Here is a 24298-nt window from a genome sequence, read left to right as displayed (position 1 = left end):
TGTTTCTGAACACAGAGATATTTCAGAAAACACTGATAAGATCTGAAAGAGGATTACTGAAAAGTTGACTAGGACAAAGGATCTTTTTAGGAATGTGATCTTCAACAAACAGCAAGCATCCCTTAATCAAACTATTTAGTATAAATTCTGTAATGAAAATAATGTTGGTGATTTCGAATACTTATCGTGGGAAGTGCTAAGCAGAATTCTCGTTTCATGGCATGGTAAGCATTTCATGAAAGTGCCCCTATGCAGTAATTACTATACCATAAAATGCCAGTGCTTCATTTAGTATCGATTAATCTGGCATAATGAAAATGAAACCATGAATGGAACTTGGGGTTAATTCAGGTTAAGGTGGATTCTCCAGCACTGTAATAGTCTTAATTCATGTTATGATTTGGAGCTTTACCGGAGTGTCCCAAAAATGGTTCTGCAATACTCATTTTCATGGTTTAGTAGTGCTCTTTTAAGTTTTCTGGTTTTATTCTGTACTTGTTTTGTTTGTCCTCATACTCTTGGTCATGCACTTTGCTCTTCAAAACTTTTTCTTACTTCTATACAATCATACGCTGTATTATAATTTTAGCAATTTTCTTTTTTAATTTACTTCATCAGACACGAACTCACACAGTGACATTAATTTTAGTTAACCATCTTTACTAAGTAGCTATATGAGTGTGCTGTTTCTTCTTTGCTTTGTCTCCTTTTTAATTTGGGAGTCTCTGGGGATCCTAAACTATGATCAAGATTTTAGTTCCCATTTTTCACCATGATGAGGATTAGTAATAAATGTTTGTTTCTTGATATTTTCTGAGGCACAGTGACCACTAATATTTTAGTCACTATTATTTGATGACTCAGATATAATTATTTTTTAACAAACTCATCTGATTTACTTTCCACTGAAGGCAAACTTTCTATGTGACTAATTTTTAATCAATGGCCCCAAGAATAAAATGAGTAAGCACTGAGGAACTATTTTGTTAAAGTTTGGCCTGACTGAGCATTTGTTCTATTTGGGTGTAGACAGATCTTTCCATAATGAACACTTTGTGGGATGCTATTATCTCCTTGATCTTGTGTAGTTTGTATTTTCTGAATCCTTTTGATCTTTCTGATTGAAAGCGTAATGGTAGTGTGCTTATATTACTGTGACTTGAAACCACTGGATGAGTACCTCCACTTACTCCTTACCAAGTGTAAGAACTTTATATACATACATGCATTTCCCAAATAAAATAGCTATTCTGTCCTCCCTGTTTAAGGTACACGCTCACTATATAGTGCTTCATTTCTGGAATTCTATTTGAGGAAACTACTATTCTGTCAACATTCTCTTTTATTGCTTGTCATTGGGACACCTTTCTTTTTTGTTCTAACTTTTCCAGTGGGTATATATACATTTGGATTATCTCTGACTTTTTAGCCATTATTTAAGTTTTTACTGACACAGATTTTCCTACTAACATGGAAATACAACCTCTGTGGTCACACACTTCCTGGTTTTGATCTGGCCGGTAAGTACTAAAATACAAATCAACTTGCGTCATGATATTTTCAGCCTGACTGGAACCAATAAATCCTGGAAATTTTACACCAAGAACAGCATGGATAATGAAAAATGTTTCCTACAAGTACCATTTCCAATTTTAAGTGGATTTACTTCAGTCTTGTTCAGCTTACTTTCTGGTTAACATTCAGTAAAGATTTTAGTAAATATAGTGACAGAATATCCTAAAAAAATAATCATTCTGTTGCTAGTATTAGTGATACTTGCAGAAAAGAAATTCTGTTTTTTCAAACACATTTGTGCTAGAAACATGAGTTTAAGAGGCTGGTCTTCTTTGAAAGATAAGTAGATATAATATCTATTTATTTATACAGCTATTTTATTGCTTAATTTACAATTAAAATTACCAGAAATCTAGGCTGAGTATTAGCAATATTGTATTCAGTAACTGAATACATTGAAAGAGCATAGATACAAACTACAGAATAAACATTCACATTCATTATTATCCATGGCAAACTACTGAATCAAGGAACAAACTGAAGAATATGATTATGTGTGCTTGAACGACATGTTAGCAAACAAAACATCTTGCCAATGGCACATTTTGAAACAGAATCAGTATCCTGATTCACAGTCTCCTGTGACAGCCAACAGACAAAGCTGCTACTAAAATGTTCAAGGTCTTTATTTACTTAATTGTACTTACAGTATTATTGGGCATTAGCTCAAAACGACTATGCAGAAGATTATTGCTTATGTCCCCAAATTATCATTTGCTCTGAAAAGTTGTGTAGAGCATAGAAGTATTTTTTGTGACTATGTACCTCCTTCTATAACTAAATGTCTACATTTTAGTTGCAACATAATAAATCATCCAATAAGTACAATTAAGGTGAAGCAATGAATCATTTGTCTCAGAATGGAGACAAAGTACTTCATGAGAAGCCCCGTTATAGAGAGCAGTCTCAGGCAGGAGTTTGACTTCATAGACTTCAAGAACTTTGTGCCTTGCAGGCTGACCAGAATGTACAATGACCATTCCATTTAATTTCATTCTCCTCTTTATTAAATGGGTCTCTCTCTCTATTTTTTTCCCAACAGCTATAAAGAAAGCAGAAGTAAAATATATTTTTTAATAATTCCTGTATTGAGCTTGAGTACACACACTTTCTTATTTTAAATAAAACAAGAATCTGGAAAATAAATCGGATTAGGTCAATAAGGTAAATTAAACTCAGAACTCAGTTATTAAAAAATGTTAAGCATAGGAATCTTTTCTTTTAATATAAATAACTCATCAGGAAAAAGAACTGAAAACTGGTTCTCTTACAAGTTTTAGCAAAATGGTCTCCTGAAATGTCTTCTCACCAAAAATTCTGGCCAAATCATTAACTATACGGAGTCTGTCCTTAAAATTAAAAAAATTAGCTCAGAGAGCATGGCTCTAGAACTGCAGATTCCCTACTGTTCTTGGCTTTAGAGTCTTCTATGGCCTGGTTAATGTTGTTTGATAGTATCCTGGCATGTACACATGACAGATGAACTGCTGCACACTTTCATGTACTACTTTAAACATTTAAAAACCATGGAAGATACCAAATTGCAACATACATCTGAAATACCAGACGTGGTAGACTCAGGGCTACTTGTCATATAAGGCATTAAGAAGATCCCACTAGGGGTGCTGAAACGATTGACAATGACTAGTCTTTAAAAAGACATAGATCAACTCAGTTATACTCTCTGGGGCCTAATAGTTTGGCAGACTGAGGATGCTGCAAGAATCTCAGACATAAGGTAATTGCCTCTTTCTCTTTTTTAATATATATCAGCAATTATGTGTTAAGTAATGTACCAGTAATAATCTATCCTTTTCTCCCAGACTTAATGTGACCAGGTATTATCCTGTACAAGATTCTTTTTGCTCTTAAAGGTTGCAAATTTGCTCTGTGTCAAACTGAGATCCTTGTTCTCTTCTGCTAGTATATTGTGGTCTGTAGGAGTGCCTATTAAGTTCACTATTATTAGGGGGTGTTACTATCATGTTTAAGAGGAGGAAATACTAGAACAGAATAAATTAATCCCTGGGAGAATGTTAGTAACGTTATTGTCCACTGCATAATTTTTCTTCACACACAACTAAAGTCCACTTGGACTGTGCAATGAATAAGTCATTACAAGAAAATAATTTGTACAATCTCCTACTATCACAGGTTTGAAACAATGTAATTCCTTCTGGATTAAAAGTTTTCTTTCTTATTGGTATTGGGTCTTCACTATACGCTTAACACAGGAGAATTTATTCTTCAGTGCAAATGCTTTTTCACTTCCTTATCACTCTTGTTTTGTCTATAAGACTGCTCAGTAAAACCTACAGAATTGTACAAAAATTCTCTCTTTGCTGGAACTAATTCTAGAGAAAGTAAATATAACAAGTCTAGAAGGTACAAATAAACTGTGAAAATTACAGTGGAATCCACCTCCCAGACATGATTTTCCTCAAGTTCTTATATTTCAAAATTCACTTCAAAGTTTTTCTCCATCTGTTTATGTCACTGTCAAGCTCCACTAGACATTCCTTTATCTTCTTCCCATGGCAGTGAAGAAACAGACTACTTAATTTTACAGTGCTACCTCTGTAGCACTGGAGAACCATAAGGTGGGCTTCACCTGTCAGGTGCATTCCTCTGTTTGGAAAAAAGAATGACATTCAGTACAAATGGGACTTTTTGTCCTTCTTGCATATTCTGAGATTGCCTTCTAGAAATGTTAAGAAAACTGTAAAATGAGATTGCAAAGGTTTCTCATAACGCAAAAAACATCAATTCATATATGTCCTTGTTTCAGCTGGAATGGAGTTAATTGTCCTCCTAGTAGCTGGTACAGTGCTATGTTTTGAGTTCAGTATGAGAAGAATGTTGATAACACACTGATGTTTTCAGTTGTTGCTAAGTGATGTTTAGTCTAAAGTCATGGATTTTTCAGCTTCTCATGCCCAGCCAGTGAGAAAGCTGGAGGGGCACAAGAAGTTGGGATGGGACACAGCCAGGGCAGCTGACCCAAAGTGGCCAACGGGGTATTCCATGTGACGTCACATCTTGTATATAAAATGGGGGGAGTGGGGGCAGGGGGATTGCTGCTTGGGGACTAACTGGGCATCAGTCAGCAGGTGGTGAGCAATTGCATTGTGCATCGCTTGTATATTCTAATCCTTTTATTAATACTATTGTCATTTTATTAGTGTTATCATTATCATTATTAGTTTCTTATTTTCTGTTCTATTAAACCATTCTTATCTTAATCCACAAGTTTTACTTCTTTTCCCGATTCTCTCCCCCATCCCACTGGGTGGGGGGGGAGTGAATGAGTGGCTGCGTGGTGCTTAGTTGCCGACTGGGATTAAACCACGACAATATAGTGCCATTTCCTTACTCTTTTTCTTTCATAGAATCATAGAATCACAGAATAATTTGGTCAGAAGGGACCTTTAAAGATCATCTACTCCTGCCATGGGCAGAGATATCTTTCACTAGATCAGGTTTCTCAAAGCCCCATCCAACCTGATCTTGAATACTTCCAAGGATGGGGCATCCACAACTTCTCTGGGCAACCTGTTCCTTGTGTCTTGCCATCCTCATTGCAAAAATTTGCTTCCTTATGTTCAGTCTAAACGTACCCTCTTTCAGTTTAAACCTATTGTCCCTTGCCCCGTCACTACAGGCCCTGGTAAAAAGTCTTTCTCCATCTTTCTTTTAAATCCCCTTTATATACTGAAAGGCTGCAATAAGGTTTCCCCAGAGCCTTCTCTTCTCCAGGCTGAACAACCCCAACTCTCTCAGCCTTTCTTCATAGAAGAGGTGTTCCATCCCTCTGACTGTTTTTGTGGCCTTCCTCTGGACCTGCTCTAACAGGTCCATGTCCTTCTCGCAATGTGGGACCCAGAGCTGGACACAGTACTCCACGTGGGATCTCAGGATAGTTGAGCAGAGGGGGAGAATCACCTCCCTCGACCTGCTGGTCACACTTCTTTTTATGCAGCCCAGGATATGGTTGGCTTTTTGGGCTGCAAGAGCACATTTATAGCTCATGTCCAATTTTTCATCCAACAGTACCCTGAAGTCCTTCTCCACAGGGCTGCTCTCAATCCGTTCATCTCTCAGTCTGTACTGATATCAGGGATTGCCCTGATCCATGTGCAGGACCTTGCACTTGGCCTTATTGAACTTCCTGAGGTTCACATGGGCCCACTCCTCAAGGCTGTCAAGGTCCCTCTGGGTGACATCCCTTCCCTCCAGCAAATCAACTGCACCACTCAGGTTGGTATTGTCTGCAAACTTGCTGAGGGTGCACTCAATCCCACTGTCTATGTTGTTGATGAAGTTATTAAATACTATTGGTCCCAGTATGGACCCCTGAGGGACTGGTTTCCATTGAGACATTGAGCCATTGAGTAAAACACTTTGGATGTGGCCATCCAGTCACTTCCTTATCCATCTAACAGTCTATCTGTCAAACCCATATATCTCTTCAATTTAGCAGCCAGAATGTTGGGGGGGCCGTATCAAAAGCCTTACAGAAGTCTAGGTAGATTATATCCATAGCTTTTCCCTTGTCTACTGATGCAGTTACTCCATTGTAGTAGGTCACTAGATTAGTCAGGAGATTAATAATCCATAGCAGAGTGAGGAATATGCACTGAGCATATCAGCACAGCTGAAATCCCTCTATAGAAGGAATGGGGAGACACTGAGCCTCCAGGCATAGCCCAACCCAGGTGAAGAGCATTGCTTCTTTCCAGAACCCTTAACAATTTGCATTGGTATTACCTTTCAGGCATTTGCATTGATGGATCCTATGATAGCACTACTAAAAACAACATTTATATCTCAGGCATTACACTGGCTAACCTTTGTTCCTACTGAAATCCTTATTCTCTGTTTCAGTATAGTGCTGTTAAGCAGTCCTTTTATCACTATTGTTTTTACAAAAAAATAGCTTACTTATTATCTTTTGAAGAGACATCTTTGAAAAGACACTCATTCCCACCCTCAGAACAGATGTTTCACCTCCTGCATCAGTTGCTCATTTGTTGGTTAATGGTTTAGGTTTACATGCAAAAATGAATGTGTTCTTTCTGAATTAAGATTAACCCCTCTGATGATATTAAACTTCAATTTCCTGTCTTCTTTGTCCACCACAACTGCTGCATCCCATGTCATTTGAACTATTTTCCAAGGCCTAAAACCACACAGTCACCTCACCCACTTCTAAACTTCCCTGTGACTCTTGCAAGTTCAAGGACACACTTTCACTTGTGGTGTCCCATCTGTCTAAAACTTATCTCCTCTTCTCCCTAAGCCACTGAATCATTTCTTTAAATCTCACCTTAAAACCTCCCTGCTCTCTTTAACCTATGATTCACAACCTCTGGAAAACATTTTTGTGATATCCTTTATGAAGCATGCACAGTAAAAAGGAAATTTATTGTAGTTCTGCTGAAGCAAGCTATACTTGAAGTACTAATGTGACTGTGGATTAAGGGTTCTGTAGAGTCCACTCAAGATAGATTGACCCTTGCAGAATCTATTGAAGTCTGAGTATTTACATCCACTCACCTAAAACCTCATAGCTACACCCTTGCAGGCTTATAGGCTGTTGTCTTTCTTGCCTTTGAACTCAACTTTACTCCTGATGTCAGACGACACCACTGAGTTTTGCCCAGCTTCAACAAGGTGCCTATTCTGGGCCCAGTGGAACTGAATAAAAGGATGCAGTTCCCTTATCTGTCCCTCCAGTGACCAGTACCATTTCCCTCATCCTGACTTTAGATGCTCTCCAAAGCGAACAGGACTAGAAATGAAAAAAATCACAGCACTCCTCTGTTGATCCAACTAAATGAAAGTTTCGTCACTGTTTCCTTATCTAAGCAGACTGTGATAAATGGCAGATACAGGTGTCTATTATAAAATCCGAGCAAGACAAACAATTTGATCTTAGATTGGTTCTATCCAATTCAATGAGAGGATGCAGGGAGGCAAACTCAGAAAGCCAGATGGGCTACACAGTGAGGGGGAGCTCTAAGAAAAGATATGTGTGAAAATTAGTAGGCTGGTGTGGCACAAACCATATCATCCAGAAACTCATGTGAATGGTACCTATTTATAAGGCTGGTATTCCTCCCCATTCACGATGTAGCATCATTGTAGCAGGTAATTTTCTATACTCCTGTTGAAAAGGCCATTTAAATCTAGCTTTTTTGTTTAGCTCAGCGAAGCATTTTATGCTCATGCTTGTTTTTATGCCTTGGAATAATCTTGGGATGGAACTTGTTACCCTTTTTATTTAACTGACACTTGCTTGAATTATGGGGTTTTATTTTCAAGCATTTTGTACTGGTCAAAGAACTAGAAATGGAAGAAGAAAGCTCCAGTTCACATTCATGTGACTCTCAGAGTTGTGACTTGAAGGAAACACTCTAAATATTTACGGCTTGCAATATATTTTTCAATGTTGATAATATATGTGTTGGAATATATTAAACTGTGTGCATGCAAAAGACATTATAAATGTGGACACACATTTTCTGCATACAGGAAATCACAGAGATAGAAACACAGACACAAATGTTAATGTATTACTGTTAGCACCACACTACTGAAATACAGATTGCAGCACAGGCGTACAAGCAAAACCTTTCTATCTCCTGAGTGATTACTGGTATATGAGGGAACAGCATAAGAGGAAACAGACTTTGCAGAAGCAGGTATATTTTCTGTGGAGTTATTTCCATTTGCCATGAAAATATGGTTGCGTACGGGCAAATCTTTTTGACTGCTGTCTGTCTCTGAAAAGTATACAAGCTTTAACTGAATTGGCAGTCAATTTTGATAGAAATATTGTTATGCAAAACTCTTTCTAACAAAAGGTGTTCTGAACGATGACTTTCAGATTTGTTATTCTTCCTTTATGGACCTACAAATGGGGAAAAAAACAAACCCAGAGTATGAAATGAGGATTTCATTATGAAATGAGGATTTCATTAATACTGTATTGTACCAGAGAGTACAGCAATACTGTATGTGAGTCCGTGTATGAGGGGTAGCTGACTAAGGAAAATAAATGGATTAAAAATATAAAGGTCCAAATCCTTACTTTTCTTCTGGTGCTCTCAGTCCGTTACCATCAAACCTGCATTTCTTACCATATTCTCATACTTCATTTTCAACTTTGACTATAATTTCTAGGCATAGAAAAACATAACAGATAGGCACTCCAGGAACAATGGTTCATAACAATAACAAGTAACTATAATAAATCATAGATCTGTTGGGGAGGTCCAGTGCATCTAGGAAAGTTATGACTAGCATTTATTCTAGCTCTAAATCCCTGTAATTCTAAGGATGCTGTAATTCTTTAAACTGACTTCACTTCTTGAAAGTTCATATTGTCAAGTAGTTTGTGATCATATTGACTTCAACTTTTGTAGGTTGTTACCACTTAATTATTGCAGGTGTCTCAAAAGTATAATAAGTAAATGTAAAATATTGCAGAAAAAAGTTAAACCAAGATAAGATTTCTCTTTGATTTATAAGCAGTAGAGTTTGGAATGCTTTTTTGTTGTTGTTTGTTTTTACACACACATCAAAATAAGTAAATAAAATTAAATACTCACTCCTGTTATGTAACGAGGTCTGTACTGGATAGTTCCAAATAAGCCAAGTATGACTATAATAATGTGTATAAAATTTGCCAGGATGGGTGCCCACTGATAACCAAGGAAGTCAAATATCTGCCTCTCGAGCACAGAAACCTATGATTAAAAAGAAAAAGCATAAAGAGATTAGGACAGACCAGGAAACATCTATTAGGGCTTTTCCCCTTCCCATAACCAAGATAATTGCCCTGAGTTAAAAAAAAAACAACTTCTGTCAGCAGTAAAATTAAATAAGTTTGCAATGTTTCATCTTCTTGTTTTAATGAAAGCTGCATTTCTCACCGACAGTTTACTGAGTTATATTCAGTCAGCTGAAATATTCATGTGGGCAATTCTACCGAGATACTAAACTGTTCACTAGGATGGTATGTTTGCAGGAGGAGAAACACAAATCATTTTGTTATATACACCAGCAAATGCTATAATGTTATAGGGTATCTGTGCTGAAAATAAGTGGCATGCTTATGACATCTCGGCTACTTTGCTTCCACTCAGAAACATCATCCTTCAGCCTAGTCCTGTCTCTTTATTTCCATTATTTCCCTACCTTTTGATTTTTTCTCTTCCCTCTATCCTCAGCTATCCTGTCAGTGGGCTTTTACCTGTAACCAAATGACTTTTTGACCTGGTTCTACTCATAATGACTCTAGTTTACCTCCTCCCACTGTCACAAACATCAGCTGAAGTATAAGCTGTTACCCAAGACTCTAGATACTTAATTTTAGAAAGTGAATTAAGGGACAATCTTGGGCTGTTGATGACAGTTTTCAAGCAATACCATTCCAAGCAGATAAATCAGCGGAAAAACTGCATTTCTAACAGTATCAGTAGAAATAATTTCAGAATTTCAGAAATAGTAGGTGTCTCTTAACTGGTGTTCGGATTATGTCAGAATACAGCACTGCACCCCACTCCATAGGCAGAATGGCATGTTTTGACAAAAATAATATTGATGTGAATATTAGAAGGCAATGTAATGGTGAAGTGAATTTAGACAGAAAGTGTAGGGATTTTCTGTGACACCATTCCAACAATTTCACTAACTGGAATGGTGAACAGATGAGTTTCATGAAAATTTTAATAATAAAAATGAAAAAAATAATGATAATAATAATAATAATGACAACAACAATGCCAACATCTCACACACAAAAGAAAGAAATAAAAAGCAGTCTATTACTTCATAAAGTTTCATTAAATGACAGGTGACTATTTACTCAGTTTATATTATGCTGTGGATTAATTGAATTAGGTGTATCTGCCACACACTCCTTTCATTCAAAAATTAACACCTTTTATGATGAAGTACTAAATGAATAATTAACTACTGTTCACCACTGTTCTTGCATGATATAGCTATGGGAGAGTTTTTCAATTTTCATGCTGCAGTCCACTGCCATACCAACACTTTCTTTTTGAAATTTAGTAAGAAAGCTTGCCATTAAAAAGACAGCCTACACTTATACCAGCGTTGCAAATGTAAAGAGTGTTAATTATATAGTACTTATTGGAATATGTTGAACTTTAAGATAGGGATTGTCAAAATAACCCTGGGGAAGTTTAACAGCCATATCATTTTGAATTTGAAAGTTCAGGGTTTCATGTCAACCACTGAATTCCTCTCTACAACAAAGATTCCTTTCACACAATGCATCCCACTTAAACCCAGTCTTGGTATTTTGTCTATGATTTTATTTTACAGATTTATTGACAGAAAGAGATTCTTGTCCTACATCATCCAAGATCTTAATGAACTGATTTGTGCTACCCTACCACTCTCCCTAGCAAAGCAACATCAGAGAAGAGTTCCCAGAATCCCAAGACATAATATTCTAATGGTGACAATGTGATAAAGAAAGAAAAGGAAGGCCAAGCAGTATTCGGAACTTCATGAAATCTCAGACTGCCTGTGTTTCTAAGTTTATCATTAAGAAATATTTCCTTGACTACTGATGTAGTCAGTTATATAAAAAAGACCAACAAGTGGCATAAAGCAGAGTTATGAATGTCTGTGTGAAGTCTATTAGGGGTATCAGCAAAAGACCTGCTACACCTTAGTGCTGTTAAACAGGTTACAATGGGAAAATTCTCACTCTGAGCACAGAGCTCTTATTTTCATCAGCTAGAGTAAATGAGAATAGCAAAGCAGTAGCAAAAAGAGTACAGATTGTACTAGCTTCTAGTATAGTAATAGTAGGGATTCAGCAAGTAAAAAAATACATGGGATGATGCAAATCATTCAGCCAGTAGGAAATCATACAGCTAAGTATGCCAATTATAGAGGAAAATTGCAGGATGGTAGCTAATTATACAAAAAAGTAGAAAACCTAATATTCCTGCTGCAACTTTAAGTTAAAACTGCACTCTCATGCATCAGGCATGTTTTGTTTTGGTATCTGGGTTTGGGGTTTTTTTTGGTGAAAGACGCAGCAGTTCCACCAAAACTCGTTTATGGCGCTGTGCTAAATAAATGGATATTCTGTGCGGATCTTCACTTCCTACCTGCCAATGTACTTTTTTTTTTTTTTTGATGACTAGCAATTTCTTCAGTATCAAGCAACCACTGCCTCAGATTTTGTGGCCATGTTAACATTTCTGGTGCGGGGACCTACCAGAAAGCATGGCATGCAAGGCAGTGGGTAAACGTCGGCTGTGCAGAACAAGGAGACAAGTCAGCACAACCTCTGTCCCTGTGTATCTACCTCACATTTGCCATAGGCAGACTTGCTATTAGACTTCCTTCCGTCACTCCAAGAAATCAGCTGTGTGTGGGGCCTGCTGGATATGTGAAATGGCAGCATTCTGGTAGACTGTGCAGAGATAAAATGCTGCGGAAATGCAGCTGCTGTTCCTTAGAAGATCAGAAGACTGCAGCAACATGCATTGCAGACTTATCAAATGGAAAATATAGGACAGAACAAGGTCTTTATTCCCACTTCCTGCAGAGATGAAGGTGGAGAGAAAATAAAAACAACCGACAAACAAACAGAAAAATAATATGGACTTTCTACATGCAGTTACTTAAAAAAAATCTCATTGGGTCTGTGTTTCTAAAAGGGGAAAAATGAAAAGTAGGACAAAGTACAGACCAAATCTATTAAAAACAGTATTATGTAGCTTCCTCCTCTTCCACAGATGCCAGCATCAGAAGGGATTTCCTTACATATCAAGAGAAAATATAGACCTGATTTTGATTTTTTTTTTCCTTTAATTCAAAAACTTAAAATTTTTGGTTAAAAACCTGCACTTCTTTCTCCAAATTATATCCACCAGCTTCAGATGCTTAATGATGTTTCAAGGACATTACAGAGAGAACGGAAAGGACTGACAAGGAAATATTAATCTTTAAAGTCTAGGAATAGATAAAGAATTGTCCATTTTCTCTCTTCTTCTTCTGGGAACAGAGTTTAAAATGAGAACAGGAAAGAGGAAAAATGGATGCTTTGGATGAAAAGTACACTATGGTAACAAAAGAAAAAATATGTTTTAATTCAGCTCCATTTTAATAATGCAGTGAACCCAAAATTTAGGGTTATGAAGAGTCAGTTCCTAATGTTTGAAAATAAACATCCACCATTGTCTTCTTAGGCTTCCAAATAAATAAAATATCATAGACAGATTATCTTATGTAAGCACTGATAAAATTATAGAAGAGTTAAGGGTAATTGCAGAACCATTTTTACTAATGCATTGTTTTTTCCAGACTTCTGCTAACTGTTTTAAATATAAATACAAAACAAACCCAGCCTGTATACCGTCAAGTTGGAATAGCTCAAACTATTTCCAGATTCTTGTCAGAGGCCGGTTGTTAATAGGTTAACAGTGTTACTGACCTTGAGGGATCTAAGAATTGAATTTCCAGAGGATAAAGAAAACCATTTTGAGATGATCCTTAAAGTATATGATTGGACTAAAATTTCAGACAGGAACCACAAAGGAGAAACTAGTCAAAAGATGATTTATAACACAAACTCCAAAATGGAAAATGACAAAGTGCCTTTCCTCGGAAAGCTCCTTGAGAAGAAACTCAAGCACGACTTCTTCACAATGATACAGAATCACAACTTTGCACTGATATAAATTAAAGTGCACACAAGCAGGTATGTACAGCCCCCGCCAGCCAGGGCCCTCGGACAGCACAGAGGCACCCAGTACTCTGGGGTCTGGGGCAGGACCACACTCAACTGATGGACTCACCAGCTCAGTCATGGTTACAGGCTCTCAGTCCACTCCAAAGGATAAGAGAATATTAGCTTAAATCACAGTGAAGGAGAATTAAGCAACCGTGGTTTTTATCATGACTGGTGCAGGCTAAGAATGAGCTACAGAAATTAAGCTCTAATCAGTAACTCATTAAGTCCCCTCAGCTCAATTGTGTTGCATCAGATGCCCACAGCTTCTAATCATTTGCTTGTGTTTTTAAGTTAGACATATAGTTTTTTAATGACTTTCAGTTCTTGGTTCTATGGCATAGAAAGTTAAAAAGAGTCCAATAAATACAAGTCTTTGGGGCCTGTGGCTTACGAAAGAATTCTAATGCTAAAGCCTACCTGCATCACATACAACATACCCAGCTAACCCTCCTCCAGCGGTTTCATCATTTTGAGGCAGAATGCATATATTTGTGCCATTCCTCAGAGAGGTTCATTTAATTTTTCATCAAAATTGCAGATAGTACCCTGAGATAGAGGGCCAGGTTACTCAATGAATTTTCCGCAGTTACCCAGCAGAAAAACAGAACAATATTTTGAAAGTCAAATACATACAAAATACACCTACACATCTGCAAGTGTGCATGTGAGCCAAGTCCTTTACTGCAAGACAGCAGGGAAAGAAAAAAAGATTTGGATTTTTCTTTGTAAGAAGAAAGGCAAAACTAAAATGAAGTTCTATGAAGAACTGTGGACACAATGGTGTTCTCAGCACATCTAAAAAAAACCATCACAAGCACAGGTAATTCAAGTTAAAATCAAGAAGGAATTAGTTTCCACTTGTCCATTGGTTCCTTGAAGGAATCCCATATATAATACTAAGCCCCTGTCCTTAATCCGTTTGATGCTGCTGAGAGAAGGAATAGGCCTTCACCGCACTCGATAAGAAGGTAATCATAGTTTTTAAAAAATCCTGTGTAGGACCACATCCCTGCATCATATTGTGTACAAGTGGATTTCTGCTGTGACCTACTGAGGACAACAGGGCTCTCCAGGGGTACAGAGTGTATTCTAAGTCTCAGCTGCCGCCTTCTCTAACTGAACATAGTAATAATAAAAACCTGGTAAATACAAGCTTTCTACAGTAGGTTTTCTGTTATGTAGTAATGAGAAGCAGAACTATTATCTAAATAACACTTCAGTTATTATTACTCATGACATGAAAATAAGAAAGATTCTAGCCAAAGCTGAGCTGGTGAAGCTGACAGTTGGTTTAAATAAAAATTATTTACTCTGCACTGAACATATCTTCAGGGTATTATATTCACGATTTATAAACATTTAGACTCCACCATACATACAAGGAGACCCAGTGAGTCAAACAATAACAAAATCAGAACCCTGTCTTCCAAGTACTTCCCTGAAAGAAACACCTCCTGTGTGAGGAGGCAGAAAAAAAGAGGAAATTGCTGGCAAAATGCTTGGTCAACAAGTTCTGTTTTTGCAAAATACTTTCTCCACACAAGCTATGAAACACCAATATCCATGAAAAAGAGAAATGATGGGAAAAAAATGGGGGAGGTCCCTAATTTTACACTGAATGATTTGGTATTTTTAATACTGCTTCCTAAAATGATTTTTAGAATAACCTTATCAGAACCATTTTGCTAGAATTATGATAAAAAAACCTAATTAAATAAGTGTTGCACTTAAGACATGTTGAATTTTCAAACCTGGAGCAAATACTTGAATTCACAGCAACATTTTACATAGCTACACACAGCTGTAGAGATAATTGTCTCAGATGTCTATAGTTTTTTTTACTGTACAAGACCAAATTCACCTCTGCTAATAACTCAAAAAAACCAACAAAAATTCAGAATTTGTGAAGTGTAGTAGATTTCAACATTCTTGAAGCCAGAAGAGTATTTCAGTTCATTCATTTGTCTTCAGAGCAAAGTGTTATGTACAACTGCACACTTGATCCCAATGACTAGCTTAAATTGGTTGGGTTCTTAAGTTCGTGCTACAGTGTAGATCACAAACATTAACATCATGTTATACCAAAATTTTTGCATGTGTTTTTTAAGACTGTAGACTTTCTTGTTTCTGGCTGGCCAACACTAACAAGACTTAGATATGTATCAAATCCACATTTTTTCACATGCTTGAAGGAAAATTTTAAATATCAATCACTGTTCTACCGATGAGGCTAAATATTATGAATTTAGTATTACAGCTAAAGGATCAACTTAAGTAATAGTAACTTAGAGGTGCTAAGAGTTTTATTCCCCGTAAAGTATTTTATTTCCTGCTTATGAACACTTGTAATAACAATTTGTGCATTATTTTGATAAGACATATTTGCACTCCACCAAAAACAGGAAGATAAGGATTGAATGTGCACAAAGGTGGTTCAGACTCAAACTGATAAATTGGGTCAAGTTGAGGTTCATTTTTACGTTAAAACCAAGATAATGTTATAACACAAAACACTCAGCTGTCAGGTCCCAGCTAGGAGTACAATAAGCATTTAGTAAAACCTGCCCGTGTGTTTTTTAGGAACATTCAAAATCAGATGAGCTGCACACACACGCAAAAAAAGAAGAAAGAAAATTATTAACAAAGCATTAGTCACAGAAGATAGAATTCTATAAGAACAGTTTCATATACTTGCTTAGATGTGATTTTTACTTTTAAAAGGCCAGATGTACAGAGTGCAGGCCTGTATCACAGAGACAGAGATGTGAAGGCTGCCTTTTCCCACAGTGCTTCTGAAACTACAGAGTGCAGGGCAGATGTGGCTGACATCTCTTTGCCTTCCAGCTCAGGCCTGGAAGCAGTATAGCAACATAGTTCCTGCCCCAGCTACAGGACACTGCTACAAAAGCTGTGCCAGTTTACTGGTGCAAGCTTAAAATAGGATCAAGGATTATCAAAACCGCTTAAATATATGGGGAACCTAGCATTTACTGGAGGCAGTGCTCTGCATTGCTAGCTTCATATGACTAGCTGGTACAAAGTCAGGTAGGTCATTAGCGTGGTCTTGGGCTTGATGCCTACTTTGCTTATGTCAAAGCTCTGCAGAGACAGGTTAGCTGTGGCCGTGGCCAAAGCAGGGATCATGATAGGTGGGTTAGTGACCACTGGTGGAAATAAGTTTAAGCACTGCCAACATGCTCAGCCACATCTTCCCCCATTATGCCATTGACAACGGGAAGATCAGGACCAATCTCTCAGATGTCCCCTTCCACATCCCTGCCCTACTCCTATTCCTCTCTCTCTCTCTCAATCCTTCACATCCTTCTTCTAGCAAGACCATAGAAGCCCTGGCTCTCACACCTCATCTTTAAGGTGACAAAATTCAATTTTACTGACACTACTGAGAAGCCTTGAGCCAGTTCCGAACATAAAAATGATTTTGAATTTCATCTTTAAGGTGACAAAATTCAATTTTACTGACGCTACTGAGAAGCCTTGAGCTGGTTCTGAACATAAAAATACTTTTGAATTAAACCTTAATAATATTTTATAATTGCACAATCTGAATTTGCCTGCAGTAAAGCCTGGAAGCAAAATCAAACATTCAGAGAACATTCAGAAAGATTAGCCTTATCTAATACTTTTAAATTGTTTCTGTCTTTATGGAAATATTTGACAATAAAACAGGTCTCGCTTTCATTCACAAAGATACAACTAGTTTCTACACAGTGATTCAAATTACAGTATATTACATCTGTAAACTCAACAAAGATGAAGTAATGCTATTATGGAGTTGACAAGAGGATGTATCTAGGGTATCTTAATTTGAGATAGTGAAACTATCTTCTGTATATGTTTCTTCAGCCAAAAATAGAATGTGGCGTAACACCTGAAAAAAATTACCTTCTAACAACAACAAAAAATTAGTCTCTACTCCTCAGCAGGAAAGGCACACCTGTAAGAAACTTCATTAGCTAAATAATTTTGAGTGGTATTGGCAGGGATCACTCACTATCTCATCAGGACTGAGTCTTGTGATAATAAGAACCAGGCATTCAGTATCAGAGGAATATATCAAGTGAAAATAGCCAGTCTAGAGTCACTATGGTGGTTTTACTTGCATTCAGACATGTATGAGTGTCCACAAAGCAAGAGAGAGGACGACAACTAATGCATGTCAGAACTGTAAGGCACAGAGGGCTCCTTGCTTTGTAGTCACTCATTCCACAACTAAACCTGGATAAGCAGGATGCTGACTTTGTCTGACCTTACAGAAATCTCTCTCTTAAGATGCTCCTGCTGGAATAGTCATTATTCTTACACAGAATATATGAAGCAGCTATTACTTTTTCATGCCTTGGCATAGCCTGAAAACTGGCATTTAAACTATGCAGACCACTTTATGGAAGAGAGATAATTGACATCAGTTACAGTCAGAAAAGTTTCTAGCTGCTAAACTTTGCCTATTACCTGTGTATAAAACCATTAGTCCTTAAGGAACTCAAAGTAGTGCTGAAGGCAGCAATGCATCTTCTCTGCAACATGGCTACCTTAAGTCAGACTTGTCATCTGCTTTCTGCACCAGAGTTCCAGGGACAAGCACAAGGTCTCAGATCTCATCTCCCAGATGCCCAGTGACGCAGACCCAGCACCTTTAAATTCAACTACAGCTAGGGAACTTCGATTGCTGTCTACTACCCAGTTCCACAAACAGAAATTTCTATCCTAAAGGTGAAGGAGTTTTTTGTAAAGAAAATGGAATATTCTCATAGGCTAGTTAAAGATTGTTGATTCAACTCAAGAATCGTTAATTAGAGCCAGCCAATTTGCAGCAATTTTCAATATTTCACCGTTTGTATTCAATCTGCTTTGGAACATGATTATAAGAAAAAAAAGGCAGCATATGAAACACTCTGTTCTGTCATAGTCATTACAGGAAAACCCTAGGTCATTGGGCAATTGGGATAGGGGTCCCCGTTCCAAACCCTGCGGACAGCTAGAGTGAGTCAGTCAGACATTGCCCTCAGAAAGATCCCATTAAACATTTCACGGAAAACGGGAAGGGTTTTTTTCTGGTTTTATGAAACAATATGTTTAAATGAGAAGAACTCTAAGCTTTCTGTTTTAAATAAATACAAAACCAATCACCTGCCCCTGGAAAGCACAGCCTCTGTAATATAAGTAAGTAGTACAGATTACAGTCTCATTCTCTTACCTCTTCCAACATTAAAGCTATAATAAAATTAAAAGGCAGACTGGCCATTCCTTTTCCCTAGCCCTGATGACAAATGTAATGAATAAAAAGCTAGTCTGTAATGACTAATGTACTAATACTGTATGTTGACCTCTTTTTAGTATGCCAGTTCATGTATGCATACAAATATCTTCTTAAGTACATTGTTTCTGAAATATTATCTGTTTGCAGCCAAATCTTATCAACCTACAAGGTAACAAATAGTGAAAAATGGAGTACTATAATAAAGTTCTGGCTTAAGAGACAGTGAATCACAAAGCTCTACTCCCAGTCTGTTAAGACTGTAAAGTTAAAAATGTGAGGTTCAAGGAAAAGGATAGATGCAAAACTCTGACAAAAGACTAAACACACATGATGAATGCTCGTTATATTCCACAGTGCTAATAGGTGCCACTGTATCCCAGTGATGAGAATGGTGTCAAAATATTCCACTTCTGTGCGAGTAGATTGTCCAAAACCAAAATATAGTTGGATCAAAATTAAAATGTTCAAACAAAAGGGAGAAACAAGAAAGGAAACAGAGATACTAGAGAGGGATATAATGGGCCTTCTTATTTGCATAAATGTTTACTGCAGTCAATAATGTTTCTCTGATTTACACAGAGATAATTTACATCAACTAATTTGAGGCTAAACTCTGATTTTTACTGGGTATTTTGTGTAAAGGTTAGTGTTGAGTGTCCTGGATTAAACCCATTTGTTTGTCCAAAATATGCACTCGAGCACAGTAGCAGTCTCTCAGCAGGTATTTTGATGATGACAACATTGTTAAATATCTAAAATAAGATTTTTTATTATTTTTTTAATTTGCTTCTGTACTTCATATGGTAAATAGTGGTATACATCTTTGTATTGGAAGAAGAATGACATCAGTTTGCTGACACCAGTTGGTACCTTAATTACGTGATGAAGGCTGGAGAAGGCTGCCTAACTAACCTGCATAGCTGACATTATGGTGTTTGTGGAAGTTTTTTGCTTCATAAAAGAGCCAATCACATACAGTAAAACAAAAATTGCTTTATTGTCACAAATCATCATCTCCCCTTCTACATTTGCCTCTAAATCTTAGTTTTCCCCACCTTCCAATTTGCTTTCTTTAATTCAGTGCTCACAGCGATTCTCCCTGGAAGCAGCAAAAGCTATAATCTAGAACTGCTGCAAGCTCTCCTCCAGCAGAGCCCTACCCCTGCCAATAGCTGCCATCATTCAAGTGGCACTTGCTGGCATGATAGCACAGAGTTGCAGCAATTTCTTTCCACTTTTCCATACCTCATATCCCCAGCAGTTCCAAGGGGGTGATCACCTTGCTGGTTTGATGAGGTCTAGAAAACTCAGCAATAATTATTGTGCTGGCAGGGCTGAAGGCAGCCAGCATCACTAAGGCAGGAATTGGAATGCAGCCTAACCAACATAGCAGAATCTACTAATTTGTTGCACTGACTATTTTGTTGTAAGAAATAATCATGAGCCTTGTGATAGACTATGAAAGGCAAATTAAATTGCCTGAGCCAGACTCTTCTACAGTACCTAGGAAAAAAAAAAAAAAAAGAGAAGGAGAAAAAAAGAGCTGACAATTTTAGGTTAGCTGCTTAAATCTAGCCATTTTAAATGCTCTGTCTTGTTAGTAAATGACCTCTTGAATTACACAAAAACCAATCATCTATCCAATCATGATCTGTCGAAAAAGAGGTGTTTATAATTGTTTTTGACCAATTTAGTGTGGATTAGACTAGGAGAGGAAGGCTAACATTGTTCAATTTAATTTCATACCATATGCTATCTTACACAAGATTGCAAAAAATCAAGTAGTGGAGCTTTTTTCTTATAATCATTTTAGTCAATGTTTTAAATGATGTATGTCTACTGACGTTCTAACCCTTGCTAGACAGTAGCTTTTAATACAATTATTTACAGGGTAAGTACAATGTCTTTTTCAAAGTGGACTGCTATTATTAATAAAACAATAGGAAAAAATAACATTTACATAACATCAAGTGTCTGTGCATTTCTTAATGGTATAGGTGACCTCTCTAGAGACAGTATTTTTAACTCAAGAAAAGATAATCTGATAATATTGTGTGTGCCGCTTCTCTGCTAAAGCAAGAGCGTACCTTTATGCAATGAATGCTGCACCTGCTGATTCCTGCTTTGTGTTGCATGGCACTGTTTTGACTGGGGTAATGGTTTACCCTGTGGTTTATCTCTAGCCCGATGACATACTGATTAGAACTCCATTTACAATGAAGATGCAGGCAACTGACCTCCCTGGCAAATAGTATAGTTAGGTGGAAAAGGAACTTACGTTAATGAGAACTCCCTTCTTTCTGAGTGGTAAAAAAATAAGCAAAGCAGAGTCAACCTCTTTCACCCCTGCTGCTCCATTACTGCAGCCAAGGAAAGAAAGGATCAATGCCCATTCAAAATGCCCCGCTATTGACAGGTAGTTCTACACTGGAGAGAAGAAGGAATAGATAAAGCTTGTGCACATCTGAGAAAATATGAAGAAAAAACAGGAGTCATCAAATTTTCCCTTAATTTGTCTCACTATACAAAGAAAATCATGCCATAAAGTAAAGTACCAGGGTAAAGTCAGCGTTGTATTTTGGGCAACTAACGAAAGTGCCAGCAGGTTTCTGCCAAGAGCTGCCAATGGTTGTCAGTGCCTATGATATTTTTGAAGTGAAGTTCATGTTCTTGCTTTGTGAGAAGCTCAGGTAGGAACAACTGCTTCCTGCATAGTTGCCCTCCCCTATGTGAAACTGCCTTCCCTGCTGTGGTAAATGTCGCTAAACTGCGATCAAGTCTCTTCCTTCTTCCCCTGCCCACAAAGAGGTTTCACCACATACATGGATGTCAAACCCTTACAGCTGAGCAAATGAACCTTCCCCATGTAATGACACTACTTTCCTAGGAAAGAAGACACTGGCCCATCCCAGTCATAACTTCGATTTAGAGAGCAGAGGTGAGGCCCAATCTACCTAATTTAGGACCCTAACTTCTGTCTACATTTTATGTATTGAATCTCCACCAAATTTCTGATATACTCAGTGAAAGAATGTGTCTCTGAAGGCCTCCAAAGGGATATCTGATCTGACTAACTGCAGGTTCCCAAGTGAGGCAAGCTGAATCTGATCCATCCGTTTCATCTAAAAGAGTTATAATTATTACTAAATTAATTGATACAGCTGATAGTCCCTGAATAAATTGTCAGGCTGTATATTGTTGCAGGGACTGCCACAGATTCCCCATGGGATTCAGACAAAATCTTTTAATCACAGGGTAACACACCTAGGCAGTATTTAAATCCTGATTTCAAGACAAAGTCACTTGGAACTGTAGATTTCATTGACATTCTCCAATTAATAAGTTCCTAACTTATTTAAATGTTTCTGTGTATTTTATTTTGTATATCAGTTTAATCAGTAAGGTGAAAAGTCCTTAAAGGTAAATATTAGTTTTCAGCATTATTATACACTGGACTTTCTCTTCCGCCCTTGTAAAAGGAGACCGGGAACCAGAGGTGACACCAGCTAATGTCCTATCAACAGTCAGTGTGATGGAGTAGACATTTGGTCAAATGTTATTTAATCAGTTTCTTCTCTTCCTGTATTGCAGACTACAATTAGGTCAGATTGGGAAAACATTTTGATGAATATAATTTGTTGTGGGAGAATCAACACTACTTTTCCTGAAGGATGTTAAGAATGAGTGACCAAACCTTCCCAGTATACCTGTTCTTCCATAAAGCTTTTGCAATACTGACCATTTGAAGAAAGCATGCTGTCAGAAGAGGTTATGTATAGAAATGCTGAAGTTTTCTGACTATCCAAATTTGCAAGGTAGACAATGTTAAAATTGATAGCAAATTGTTGCAAAGGATGTCACAACACTGAATGACTAGGCATCAAAATGGCAGATGAAATAAATTCCTCATAAATGCAAAATGATGTACCTCCCTGGGAAAGAATATTTAACATACACAGTAAATGGTTCTAAGTTAACTATTACTACTCAGGAAATTATAAAATTATTCCACATGGTTAGCATAAAATGTCAGCTTGATGATAAACAAACCCCAAATTTTAGAAATCATTAGGAAAGAGTGGGCAATGAAACAGAACTGCACCATTGGAGAGAGCACCACACTTGCAGTAGTAGACACAGTAAAACTGGAAAATTCCAAAGAAATATAACAAGGATGATCAGAATGATGGAGGGTTTCTACTGAGGACAGACTAAACCAATTAGGATTCTTGAAGTCAGTAAAGAGAGAGCTGTAAGGGGATATGAAAAGGTCTTCAAAGTCAAGGATGATATAAAGTAAATAAGTAGGGACCAAGTTTATTATTTCTCCTAGTACTAGCCATAGAGGCAGCCATCTGCAATGATGTGAGAAAAACTGAAAACAAAAAAAAGGAAATATTTTTTCACAGAGTGAATAATGAAACTGGGAAAATTATTGTCACAGGCTTTTGTGTTTTAGACAGAAAAAAATTAGAGAATTTTATGGAAAATTAGTCTACTGAGAAGAGTTAAAAATAAAGGTCTGGCCACAACCTTTGGTTTAAGAAGTCTCATAATTACCAATTGCTGAAACCTGAGAGGGTAAATTGAAGGAATGGCCATGCTGTACAGGGTCCTGCACTGTTCGCTAACCAACTGCTACTGGCTGCTGCTTGAGGCAAGTTTCTGTGCTTGGGTGATCTTTTCTTCTCATCTAATACAGCTTTTTTTTATCTTCCGTTTGCAGCAGCTTACAGGTTTTGTTTTTTTCCAATTTAAATTGCAATTAAATTACTGCAAAATTACAAATCATATTAAAAATATGCCCACTGACAGCATACAAGAATATGTATGCTTATGCTTAAACCACAGAATATTATGCCTTCAGACTTTCGAAAGTGTTAAGATTTAAATTGGGTCAGGAAAAAAAAAAAGATCTAAAATCATATTGCCTAAACTTATTTATAAAATTACTTTTAAACACTATCATTTCAGAGACATCCCCCCCTTTAAATTTCAGTAACAGTGCAGGACAGTAATCTCAGGTCCTGTAAAAAGCTGCTCTCTAGTGGCTAATGGGAAAGACCAAGAATTAGGTGAGTATAACTTGAAATCCCTTCCTTTATTTACAACTCCTCATCCATCTGTTTCCATTTTAATCTCATTGCATGTGTTACATAACTTTGAAGTTGAACAACACGAGTTCAAAAATTTTGAAGAATACTGTAAAAGGCTCCACTAACTTACATGTCAAGATATAGGGCAGGCAAAGGGAGCGAGCAAAACTGCGGCACAAGTCAAGTATTTATGGATAAAATGGAACTACAAGAAACCTCGGGCCCAGTTTGAATTTATCCATCCTTTGGGACTTGTAACTTTTGTCTACCCTGGAACAGGTATTGATGTGTTGATCCTACTCGGCTATTCCTCTTCAATTGTTCTGCTCCTCTGTGGTCATTAGCAAGCCTAAATAAATAGATTTGGAAGTCTGTTGCTGTGTCTTTTATCCAAAGGTTCTTGCAAAAGGACACGAAATACCACTGTCTTCATTTTAAAAATAAGGACCTGAAGAACGAGAAGGACAGAGACCTATCGAAGTTCACCCAAACAACAGTTGACTGTTCCAGCATGGAGAATAGCTGACATCCTCAGTCCTGCTGAGGGTCCTAACTGGTGAA

The 24298-nt window shown here is 37.3% G+C and overlaps 1 protein-coding gene across 1 annotated transcript in view; it reads right to left on the bottom strand.

Moving 5' to 3' along the window:
* Positions 1-24298, bottom strand: part of NKAIN2 (sodium/potassium transporting ATPase interacting 2) — a 558604-nt gene that overhangs the window by 297953 nt on the left and 236353 nt on the right. The window contains exon 2 of the mRNA XM_069805165.1: positions 9189-9326. Coding sequence (XP_069661266.1) covers positions 9189-9326 — 138 coding nt within the window. The remainder of the gene's footprint in view (positions 1-9188; positions 9327-24298) is intronic.

The sequence above is a fragment of the Haliaeetus albicilla genome, chromosome 17, assembly GCF_947461875.1.
Source record: "Haliaeetus albicilla chromosome 17, bHalAlb1.1, whole genome shotgun sequence".
In the NCBI taxonomy this organism is placed as follows: Eukaryota; Metazoa; Chordata; class Aves; order Accipitriformes; family Accipitridae; genus Haliaeetus; species Haliaeetus albicilla.
This window is presented reverse-complemented; position numbering and strand designations above follow the sequence as displayed.